Source organism: Opisthorchis viverrini, assembly GCF_000715545.1.
Source record: "Opisthorchis viverrini unplaced genomic scaffold opera_v5_52, whole genome shotgun sequence".
Classification (NCBI taxonomy): Eukaryota; Metazoa; Platyhelminthes; class Trematoda; order Opisthorchiida; family Opisthorchiidae; genus Opisthorchis; species Opisthorchis viverrini.
Window position 1 is genome coordinate 427,854 of NW_008751708.1, and position 12,976 is coordinate 440,829.

Below are 12,976 nucleotides of genomic sequence, written 5' to 3' on the forward strand. Positions count from 1 at the left end.
TGTAGGGAATCTGCAGAGTAATGAAACATCGCCGACGATGATATCAGGACGACCTCTGCAGCTAGCGCACTGCACGCAGAACCGAAACGCACCGCATGAAAACGTACGCAAAACACCGCTCAAATCACACACGAAGGTGGTTTGCACAGCTGTTACTAGGAAAGCTAATCCGCGGATGCTTCGCGCAACTAGAGAATTTCCAATCAAGAACGTCTTCACACACACCAGCGGAATTTGTGGACTTGGGGCAAACTTTATTAATCACTCCATAGCGACTGTCGCCTGAAGGAGAATGAAGGACCGTTGCGTGAGATGTATTTGAACGAGATCAATGAATGCACCGGTCAGACAAAGTACGACAAAAGTATTGCGTACTAAAGGTAGTACAAAATAAAAATTTCCATTTCAAATAATAAGGCAAATATGTACATAGATATACAAGATGTAGTATCAATGTGTTGTATTCAGACCCTTCCCACTGATTACTAAACTAAGGAGTGCATTGAAGTCCTCCACACTGCCTGTTGTTTTGCTCTGCCTGTCCGAAAAGTCAGCTTCCAGTTCTTGTTTAAGCAAGGACACCTCCTTCAAGCTCGCATCCACTGCACGGTTGGTTTGGTTGATTAATTTGGTCAGTTGATCCGAAGGCACTGCAGAAGCTCGACTGGATTGTGCGAGACACTGAGATTCCAGCTAGAAACGGATGAAAGTGGGTCCGGATATAATAATAGTTGTAGGCTTTCGTATGAGGGAAAATGGAATCAAACATCTTTCTTCAACAACAGAAAATCGATAATTTAGTAAACCGGGACACAGAGTATAAGGCACCGTGTATGACTTTCATGATCTGCTGTAGTTTTTATCTGCATGCATTATTTCTATCAGTCCTCACTTGTGAATTCAGTCATCCATGTCGGTTCGATGGAGTACTGTGATTCTATGGTGAGAAAGGCACATTCGGGAGCCTGCGAGACGGCAGAAGCATGCATCGGGTACTTATCAGGTAACACTCGTAAAGGAAACTACTCACAAGGTTGCTGAAAACTCTTCGACAGCCCACGACCGGTTTCGCCCATCTTGTGGCTCATCAGGTGGGCGCAGTCCCCAAGTTTCCGTCAACCTTATGTCCTACTTGAAACCATAGAATACATTCGGCTATCCGTAGTGTATCTTAGATTTGAAGGTTAATGAATCAGGTGGGGCAGTCCCCAAGTTTCCGTCAACCTTATGTCCTACTTGAAACCATAGAATACATTCGGCTATCCGTAGTGTATCTTAGATTTGAAGGTTAATGATACCTGCCTTATAAGTTGAAAATAGAACTGATCCCGTGCCTTCCGTAATCAAGGCCGAGACGTCTGTGCATGATCGGAACATCAAGTACCGCACATCATTCGGTTTAGAGGTTAAAATAACTCTTTACCACGAACGAGTGAAGCAGAGCTGCAACATTTGCGTACACAAGACTCTGAATGAGAAGACTCACATGTTCCGAAACTTTCCCGATGAATCTGATGAGGTTTTCAGGGTAGTGACTAATGGAAAAACGCCAAACACTGAGAAGCAAAAAAGCCAAACAGTCCCTGTGTTATTACAACCGGCCTAACGTTGAGGCTCAACTCAGCTCATCAAGGCATAAATACACATGAAGGTATGGGGGTCTACAATAAGAAAAGCTTGCGTGAAGCTCACGTACCGTCGGAAAATCAATAGGTTGAATTTGGCTGTGGAAGTAGTGATGAGCCTTGGTAGTTTTATTAGGATGTCCTCTATAAAGGCAGTTTCTGGTTGGAATATCAAGTACCTGTTGTAACAGTTATAGAATAGTGGTCATCTTTCTAGCCATTTGGATAGGCCAACTTGCCCCCATGCTTGTTCCATAATAATCAACCACAGTGTTCATTGTTTAATATCCAATGATTGAAGTATTTTTAATCAAAGACAAGCGTTCAAAAGCAACAGCCCTACAGCATGGCAATCTTGTGGAATATAGGTAGATCGGGTACGCTGCTTGGTTGTTGGTCTGTTCGCTGAGCTTGGCAGTTGGATTGCAAACGTTCCATTACCAATCGAGGTGACATCATCAGTGCGGGGTTGGGTGGGTCCCATCCAATCCAACTGGCAAGCTCGGCGAACAGATCAACAGGCAATCCTACAGTATCCACTCATTCGAGGGTAGCCCAATGGAAGTCTTATCAGCGGTCACCCCACATGGACTTTCCGGTAGCTTTTACACGGCGGTGGCAATTTACAGTGGAAATGAAGCAAACTGATTTATTTGTCTACGTGATAGCTATATCCACTCAAATAAAACGTAGTCAAATTTGAATGCTGGGCCGGTTAGTTAGGGAGTCAGCAAACGTAGCGTGACACAAGCGGACTACCAGCGTCATCGTATTGTGAGAAGCGTAAGGTTCACTAAAGCGCGTGAATTGTACGGTTCATTGCTGGTTGCAGTAGCAAAACAATTCGCAGTTGATTGTCATGTTGGTATGGTGAGGGTAGTAATCACAAATCAATAACGGAGGCAAGTGGCACATTGCATTCGCGACAGCAAAGCTGGAGAGTACGGAGTGGAAACAAGTGTTTCAGGTTAAATGCATTAAAAATAAGACAGAGGGAAAGTTGAATCGGTGAGTTTGTGTTTATGCATGACCATTTGTTTTTCAAGGGCAAATCAGAGGATTTGAATCGATTATCACCGTTCACTGAAGGCCATAGTGTTTGTTGAGTTAGCTTGTGGTAACACGGGTTACAAAGGATATGTGTAATCTTCATCTAACACCTAAAGGGAAGTAGGTGACCTTTACTCAGTTATTTTTTTTTCGGATGGCAACGGCCGTTGGGTCGTCGAGTGTAGTATTTCCGGGAAATTCGGGTGTCAGAAAAAAGTTAAGTAGAAAGAGGTCAACCCAGAAAACGAAAACGAAAGGGTTAATTTTTTCCTTTTGCGATTTCCGGTTATCACAACGTTCCGTTAGCAGCAAGGACCAAAGTGCTGTAGACCGGACTTTTCTTATTGGTTTCAGGCAACGAGTTAGGTTGTCGTCCGCACAAGAGATAAAATATCAGTTCGCACTCACAACCTGCACAACCGATGGATGATACAGACCCCGAAGCACCGAGACTCAGCTGTAGTCACACATTAATCACTCACCACCCAGTACATATAGTGCCAATATCGACTCAGCCTTAAGCAAGCGGTCGCTTAAATGGCATCATTTGGTGTACTTAATGAATGGAACAAGGTCGAGTGTATGTAGTGGTCAGAACAGAAGCATTGACAGATCGACAAGAAATAGTTAGTCGGGTGCCAATTGGCTAGGAGGTCCAGAGACGGAAAAAGGCAAGTGCTTTGAAGCGCATCTCATCTAAGGGCACATAATAGTGCATCCGCCATCACCCATTAGGTCTTGGCAGTCTTGCTTAAAAATACTACTCAAAGGGAATTGATATCAACGGCTTTAAGCGGAAGAATCGCTTTGAAAAAAACAATGCGAACATATATTATGATGAAGATGTACGCAGATAATATGATGAAAGCGGCAGCCAGTGACACAATATTGTACGTTTTCCCCAGATCCTTGAAAAGATCATGTTAGAATACAAAAAGACACGATTGCAGAAGACTCCAATTCTAGAATACCATAGGCGAGAGGGCACCGAATGACACAAATATCATTGAAACATGAGCTGTTTCCAATTTCATCAATACCCTTCCTAAGTGCTACAAAATTAACCTTTGGCTGCATTAGCCTATACGGATCAGCACGCCTCAACTCTCGCACTAATACACTATAGATAGACAAACCAAAAGTACTGGGCGTTTTTACCCATCTACACCCATAAAAGCACGTTTGCAATCCAATTGTGGTGCTTTCGCACACGTGAACCTATACATGGTCCGCCATAACCCATAAAAGTAACCCTTGACAGTCGCGCAGATAATTCTATTGTCTGGAATTCAGCTTATTAAGGGGACTGTTTAGCAATATAATAAGGTCTACCCAAGAGGAAAATATTGGTTTCGTTATCAGAGATGGCCAGCACAATATGAACTGTTTCCCGCATTCAGCGAAAAAGACAGCGCGGCGTCTTGATCCCATTTCTAGTTGTCCAAAGGGGCTATAGGCAACCCCCCGGATCATTTATTTCATTCTGGGAGAAAAGCACCGTGAAAATGTACAACGAACTGCATAATCACAATAACCTCTTAAAAACGCCAGTAAAGATGGGTTGTCATACCGTCTGAATCGAAGTCGCAATATTGGAAACGTAGAAGTTAGAAACATAAACAATTCAGTTATTGAATATTCGTTTAAGGGAGCACACATGTGAAAAAGCAACATACCTTAGGGTCCAATTTAGTGCGCAGATACTGCGGAACAGTGTCATGATTAAACAACGCCAGGCGGTCCTCAGTTGCTTTGGCTAATGTTGGGTCAGGTTCCGGATTAAGCAGCATCGGCGTCAAGGCTAGAGTATGTTCACTCGAAAAGCGGTCCGATTCCAAGACTTTCCGGATTTCACTTAGCTCAGACGCACATAAAGCTAATGTGCTCAAATATCGGGGCCAATCACAACTTTCTCCCTACCGCAGGTTAGAGGACGGTTGAAAACTGGAAAATACCTGTGTTTCAAGTTTAATCACCAAATCTTGCACTTTTTGCTTCAGTTTGTACAAAGCATTGTACAATGTCTTGACGCTCTCCATCTGCCTTCGTTCTGTGGCCTGCATGTTCGCAAAATTACCACAAATGAGCCTACAACAGTGAAGCGATTGAACGAAGTAAGGGAAACAATCCAGTCAAATGATAACTGAGTATCTCAGTGATATCCTATTCACGGAGCTGGTACGCCCTCCCTTATGACTTAGCTGCAGTAAATCAAGCAGTGCGACTGAGAAACGTTTCAGTAACTGTAAGGCAAGGAAACGTGTGGCGAGCTGGGATTCAACTCGTTGTAAGGTGACCTGCGGGTATTATTCTCCATTGATATTGGATACTAGCCGGAGAGAATAAACACCCAGCCAACGGACCATGCAGTGGGCCAGACAATTCGTCCGGAATGGTCTAAGGGCGATACAAGCTATCTAACTGCTTTGCTGTGATCTCGTCTTTCTACTTGTCAGTCTGATAGACAACCGGGACGTCAAACGCGTAACCCGCCAATATAGTCTGGTTTCTTTGGCGCTAAAAGTAAGGTGATTGTGTGGTGTCCAAGGAAATGTAAAGAATGAAAACCTCTTGACACAAAATACGCGTCTGATTATTAAACTGGTGTAAACCAGGTCATTCGTTTTATATATGTATATATAGTACAACACGATACATGCTAATAATCATTACTAATAACATCATATAAATGACAATATGATACATAGTATATGATATACATGACATTACTACTTTTCTGTTTCTCCATTTCAGTATATGTAGTTGACTCTAGAGCAGATTAAAAGCCGACCTTCAATATTTTCTTTAAAGGTGAAAGCTAGGAGCATTTTCCGAGCTTAATGGGTAGCCATCTAACTGAACTGAGTTGCTTCAAAGCAGAACTTGATCAACCATGACTCTTCCACGGGAGTTCCAGGACAGAAAACGATGCGCACAAAAAATCCATGTTTCGGGTAATTTCGATGGCTTTACAGGGTTCGTCTCATCATTTCGCACGGCAAAGTGAACTCCATCCAATATCAAACCGCGGCTACTACTTGATTCAATTCAGTGCACATCCAAGTTAAGAGGCTATTCATTGACGTCAATTAGCGACTACTGAAAACTGGAACCTTCACTGATGAATTTCCGTAGATATTCTAATCTCGCCTGTTGCTGAGACCATCAGAGGAAATCGACAGGAATACGATCAATTCTAATGCCGTCCTTATTATTCATTAACATCCAACCAAACAGTGGTTCACGTGGCCATTTTGTTAGAGAAACCATCTCCGATGGATGGTCGCAGATCTTTTTCGATCAGCTTGTTTCTCGAAACCGGTGAAGCCTGTGTACTTACTGTTATACTTATAAGTCTATCCACAACAATTTGCCAACTGTCAACGGTGGTTCTGGTGGCTGCAGCTTATGGCAGCGGGTACTGTAGGATGGAGATATAGAAGCATAATAAGATAGGATGATGCAACGAGTAGACGATTAACAGAAAAAGAAAGGAAATAGCATCACCAATGGTTGCACGACATCATCATATCGGTGAGTATCTTCAAACATTGATGTGATGGGTTTTTGATACTCCACCCCCACAGGCGGCACGTGCCAGAAAAGTCAAGTCCCTTTGTCATGTTTTTGACGCTCTGTCCCAGGCCAGATCTATCCATTTTGTGGCATCTGTCAGCGGACATATGCCTCAACAAACACGGCACACCAGAGCACGGCCGGCCTAGTTGGTGCATGCCTCAACAAACACACACCAGAGCACGGCCGGCCTAGTTGGTGCAGCTGGATCAACTGATCAATTGGACAAGCATATGACTTGTTAAAGAAAACGATTTGCAGCAACTCAGCATCGCTGGTGTGAGGTTCCCATGGTGCTTGTGTAATGCTCTGAAGGTACTGATGCCCAACGAAATCAAGTTTCTCATGTTTTAAGCTCAGAGCGATCAAGCCTCACAACTGCAGATCACTGGACAAATTGGCACGCTATAGATCCCGTCTTTTACTGGCAACCTAATGTTACTTGAACGCCAGGGATGCCTAACTCGAAAGGAAGTAGAAAGCGCTTTAACAATCCTGGCGTTCACTTCGTCAGTAATGCTTCCATCCGCCTTGTCACAACTACCTAAATACGTAAGTGTCAATCAACAGAATCAAAAGCAGCTTTCAGATTAAGGAAAACGACCAACGTGGGATGTCTGAGGGGCGGCGCTGTTCAAGAGTTTGTCTCAGGGTAAAGATATGGTCGATGCATCCTCGACCACGGCGAAACCCAGCTTGATTCTCACGAATATGTCTCTCCCGATAATCCAAAAACCTGCGCAAAATAATGCCAGAGAGCACTTTAGATACGACCGATACCAGGTTGATACCACGATGGTTTTTACATGACGGTCTTGCTCCCTTTTTGAAAACTGGGATGACGGTCGAGGCGCTCCATTCGGCCGGTATTGTTTTTGTTCCAAATCTTCTGCAGTGTTTGTCAGATTGTTCATCAGGACCTCTCCACCTTCTTTGAAGAGTGCGGGGTGTACACCATCCGGGCCAGGTGCCCTGTCGCGCTTCAGGATTGAAATCTCACACTGGATTCCGGTTGCTTATGGTGGGTTGGTGTTAATGTTCCATTCGGGCCCACTTGGTTCTTCCAGCGGTTGCGTTGAAGGAGACCAGATGAAACGTTCTTGGAAGTGCTCAACCCACCGCTCAAGATGACGATCGAGGGAGTGAATTGCCATTTCGTCTTTCTCGCACATTGTCTCACTGACACCCGTCTTCTTTTGACCCGTTTATCGAACCAGTTAAAACAGGGCGCTGTTTCTGCCTGCAGCGAAAGCGTTATCCATCCTCTGGGCTTTCGAAATCCACCAGCGTCCTCTGTCGTTCCTGAGGCTCCTGATTATCCGGTATCTGAAGGATCTGTGTACGCCATCAATTCGCTAGTTGTCGGTATGGTCGTTCCGGCGGCAGTAAGATCTACTGACCTCGAAGATATCCGGTGTTTATTGGGTCGAGTCAGATGGGCTGGACAAACAGTTCTGAAAGCTGACAGTACCGCTTCATTAACTCGCCTCCATTCATTCACCAAGGACTCTTCGTCGTTTACCTAAGTGTGCGTTTCCCGTAGCTTTCTAGCCAGATCAGCTCGATACTCTTCAGCTACTGAAACTTGTCGAAGGTGATGAACAGAGCTGCTCTCTTTCGGCACGAGTAGTGCTGGCGGAAAGCGAAGTGCTAAGCAGGCCCGCACGATGGCGTGATCAGAGTCCATTTGCGTATCTTAAAAGGAACGGCAATCCTTAACTGAGGCTCTCCATCGGTAACTGATAGCCATATGGTCCAACTGAGTCTAAGACTGCGTTGCGATAGATGGTCTCTAAGTAACTAGGTGTGTGCGTTTGTGTTGGAAGTTCGTACTCGTGAGGAACGGACGATGATCTGTGCATAACTGAAAAAGCCACTCTCCAATATCCGTACGCTCAGCATCGACTCCAAATTGACCACCTAATTGTGCTTCTTCCGGACTTAGTCGTCCAAATTGGGCATTGATATCACCTGCTAGGATTACTATATCTGTCCTTCTTACCAACCGAATCAGTCGTGAGAAGTCTTGATAAAACTCATCCTTCTCAGTCTCATAACTGTTGGGGCGTACGCTGATACGAAAAACATCGTTTACCACATAGACCTGTGTTAATCTTAATGGAGCCAGACAACCGCACAGCGCAAAGGCGACTGTTTACTGGGATTCAGTCCAGTAAGGCACTTCAGCCTTGGGGCTGAGTGCAACTCCAACACCGTAGATACCGTGAACATTGCGTCAGGATCACTGGATGCCCGAAGAGTGAAATGTGGAACATCTGGGCTCATCCTAAGCGGCTTGAGGAGCACGACCGAGGTGGAGTCTTGTATGCGTGTTTCGGAGGCACAACATACACCGATAGAGAGGTTTCAGTCTGTTGTCTAATTTGACACAGAGTACGAGCGCTGAACACTGCAACGTGGATCAGATCTTTTGAGGTTGATAAGTGATGATTTTTGTTCATTTTTTTTCTATGCGATAGTTGAGGCATGGAATAGTGGCTGGGGGTTGGAAGATGGGTCGACTGCACTGCACTGTACGATGAGTTGGTAGGGAATGAGGGGGAAGGCCGGTGAGCGAAGAGCTGCAAGGGCTAATGGCACTTCCAGATTGCCCAGACCGAGGGAGGGGGTTTAGCTGAGCCTTTGACCCACAAGGCAGTGGGATAATGTAGGGTTTTGTTCGGGGATCCTAACCCTAGCCTCTGCTTCAAAAGGCTGGACCGCGAGAAAGCGGTTGGTAGGGTTCTCTTGGGGGTCTCTGCCCGGGGCCGATGACCCAATAGTCTGACCTACTTGGCTGTAGGGGGCCAGCCTGGCCCGAGGGCGCAGGGAGTAGGGCATTACTGTCTCACTCCTAATGCGGCTGCGCACAGCAGGTGGCTTCTGAGCAGCACCGGACTCTCGTTTCAAAAGTATTTCGACCGTATTGGATGATGCGCGGGTGGTCACAGTCAACGGTTGGACAATCAGAGTGTGCGGTTTTTGGGGCCGACCTTTTTTTAATACGTCCTCCCTCGGTGTAAGGCAGCATCGCTGCTTCCATAAATATGGACATGCTGGCAGCCTGGGGGCAACACCTTACCGTCTTCACACTCCTACCGCAGAGGACGGTACGACTTTACCTCCAAACCGCTTCGTAATACTATTACTCGCAGTACGGGATTCGCTGTTCTTCGTCTGGCTGCTCTCCGTTGGCCTTCCTGCCATGACTGAAACTTCATGAACTGAGTTCCAGCCAGTATAGCCCACAGGGTCATTGCAGCACAGAAGCCCGACCACCACGACAAAGCGACAGCTTTAGGTCGGCAACAAGCGGGATAACATCGTCCGCATGGTTCCAGCCTCCACGGTTTTCCAAAGGAAAGATTCACGCCGGAAAGACAAAGAATATGTTTCTTTGATAGTCAATTCGGAGAAGATAAAGAATATGTTTCTTTGATAGTCAATTCGGTTGTGAAGTTGAAAAAGTACGGTAACCAAGGGTAACCCTGACGGGTACCAGTTTTGGGGATAAGCTTGGATAAGTACTTTCCGTAGACTTCCACAAACCCACTGATTTTGGACTACAAAGACTAGAAAAGTGGTAAATAAGTTCTGCACACCCTTGAGAAACATCGCTACGAAGCAGCGCGATCTACGTGTCGTAATGTGGAAATGTGGTCGACGCACGGTTCGGACACAACCCCACTTGTTTCTCACAACTCCGCGTGCCACGAGTGCTAAGAAGACTGCGTGGGATAACACATGTGAATAACTTAGAAGAGACTATGACTAAACTGATATATGCACGTCTAACACATTTCTGAAGACAGGAACGATATAAGATGTCTGTTATACCCTGGCAGTTCATTCACCGTACAACTACTGTCAGACTGTGAACCGGTCCTGCTCATTCATCCTTTAAAAAGAAAGGGAGATAATCGTTGTTTTCTCGAAAGTTCAACTTCCTTTTTACCTCGATTTCTGCTGGAATTGAGTAGTTCACATCACACCGTGATGCTCCTGAGCACTTCAGGTCAGATAAACCGTTCATCGGGGTGTTGCGTCAACTGAAGCAGGCGGTGGGAATCGGAATGGACTTGTAGGCTGCATCCCTTCACAATGACTTGGAATGGGGCTTTCTCAAAATGGTGTTGCGGATAGTTGAAAAAGAGTACGATCATTTCCAACTGCCATCGGCTTTTCCAGTCCTTGAGCTTAATTTCGCGGCCACTCTTCCCGGTCAGTCTTCAGGCTGCGGGTCAGGTGTTGTTTCGGAAATTTCCTCGTTGAGACGTACTGTCATTCCGATGGAAGCCCCTTCCTCGTCTCGATCAGGGAGACAGATCATTAAAACATCCAGCTTGAATTGGACCCTGGTCCCAGTTTGGGACATAATCAAACATCGGATTCATAGCGTTTCGGATTTCGGATCATTCCTCCTTCAGCCAACCGATTAGTTTCACGTCTGTAGGTTGTATAGACAGCTGAAGTGCATAGGCATCTTTGAAGATCAAACCTTGAGGCAAAGAATACCATAGCCGTGAACGGTCCTGTCATGACTATATAACCCATACCTTTGCATAACCCATTAACTCGTGATTCTCACTCTATTTTCTTTTCACGACAGTTATTAGACGATTAAAGCGTACATTACGTCTTCCTATTCTGTCTCCTTTCTAATCCCGTCCTGGAACTACTCGACTCTCGCAACAGGTCCTTTGATTGTTCGCTGGAAAACTAGCTGTAACATGGCATGCAATAAAACGCGATCTGACTCCATATATGTGTTCCAAAACGGACGACAGTCTAGAACACAAGATTACCATTTACTGGTAGCTGCTATGTGATCAATCTGAGTGCTTGACTGGTTAGGATTTGGAGGTCGGTGAGCAGCTATGGGAAGCGATCACTGTTATCGGTCCCGGGACTCACTATGTCAAATTTTCGGTGCTCACACAAGCTTTAATTCTTCAAGTCGCCCACCAGAATGAAGATATCAGTGCGATTCGCCGTCGGCAGAAGTTTCGGAATCTCGTCATGAAGGAAATCTTTGACAGTGTCGCTGCCGAAATCTTTCGGAGTATATGAAGGAACAACGGATAGATTTCGAGTTTGAAGGCTCTGGTTACGAATTCTGAAAGACCGGATCAGGCTGACTGCACACAATCGATTGTTCATAGTAAGCCAGCCAGAGGGAAGTTCTTCGGCCCTCGTATCCACATCAATGAGACCTCAGTGAACCACTTCTGGATAACCTGATAGCTGGAGAGTGAACCGTGAATGAATCGAGCCACCTTTGGCCGCATTCAGATACATTATCGTAGTGAATTTTGTACACGCGCTTGGGGGGCGCAGCACACATCCATTTTTACAGAGGAAACCACGAGCATGAAAGGTCTGTTGATCTTTCTGATAGGGGCAGGGGATTGAATGCCACGGAACGGATTCCTTGGTGTCAGCAGCACATATTGGCGTTTTGCTTTTTAAGGCGGGTGTAAATTATAGAGAAATTATAGAGATAGCATCAGGCAGGAGTGCATTGGCCTGGATAGCACCAGAGATGGGAAGGAAAAATTAGGTGGCTGTTCACTGATCTGAAGCTGCGTTGGCAGACTGTTTGGACCCGTATAGACGAAGGTTGTTTGAAATATCCCATCTCGGTATGTTGGTTCAAACCTACAGTCTATAAAACAACGGAATAAAGTGGGATTTCATTCCAGCACCTAAGAGTTCGATCCGCATGGTGACAGTTACCAGTCGTCTTTGGAGAACACTGACAACCGTCGAGTCTTTGAAAGATCTGAACCACTGGGAGCAATGCCAGTGTGCAAGTCCCGGGGAAATTTCGTTCCCCACGGTTTCAGATGAAAGCAGAAGAATTTCAAGCAGTACATCGATAAATAGTTGGAGAGCAGTGAGAGAAGGCTTGCTTGTCTTACATCACTGGATGAAAATATGCCGTGTACTTTTGCGCGCCCACAGGAGTTCACATACAGTGCCCTCATGAGGAATATAAATCTAGAAGTGAAATCCTTGATCGCCAAACACTGCCAAAGTAGCCAAAGATCAACAGAGTCACAAGCAGCCCTCAGACCAAGAAAAATATCATCATCAAAGCATGATATCAGCGGTTCACCACCGGTGCTCCATTGCCGTAATGTGTCATGGGCTAGGATACCATCAGGTCACTCCCACCTAGACAAGACCATTGGGGTCCTCAACCAAAGCCTTTGGATGAAGAGTCTAACCGCGAGACAGCGGCATTAAGTAGGAAATACAAATGCATTACCATTTCTACCGAACAAGTTGCCACGTGTTCCAATCCCCAGCTTGGAGGACGAGGATCAAGAAAAACGACCACCGCGGGGCGTTCAAAGGAGTGGCGTCGTCCAAAAACTTGTCCCATAGTAAAGATATGGTCAATGCATACTCAGCTAGGGCAAAACCCTATTTGATTCTCACGGGATAGTATCTTCCGATGACCGACCAACGTGTGCAAAATTATGCCAGAGAACACCTTGGACTCAACCTTATGCTGCAGCAGGTCATCAAGTAAGATCGCAGTCAACGCCTATGTATCTGCTCACAAGGCCAGTGCTAGTGATGTGGTGAAGCTGATGAGCGTGTTCGGAGGTTGATGAGGCTGCGTATGCGTCGTCCATGTTTGCGCAAAGCGTTGACTCCTTGGCCTTTACGCACACTTGTACAGTCAGGGACTTTGTTTGTGATTTGTACAGTCAGGG

General features: G+C 45.7%; 1 protein-coding gene across 1 annotated transcript; it reads right to left on the bottom strand.

The window, feature by feature from the left end:
• Positions 1–302: 302 nt before the first annotated feature.
• On the bottom strand, positions 303–7,744 carry T265_03567 (hypothetical protein; the record flags this gene model as incomplete). The annotated part of the gene is made up of 7 exons (XM_009168086.1): positions 303–693; positions 4,352–4,591; positions 4,631–4,732; positions 6,641–6,795; positions 6,860–7,231; positions 7,254–7,562; positions 7,735–7,744. 7 exons carry the CDS (start codon positions 7,742–7,744, stop codon positions 451–453), a joined length of 1,431 nt encoding a protein of 476 aa, XP_009166350.1.
• Positions 7,745–12,976: the final 5,232 nt, after the last annotated feature.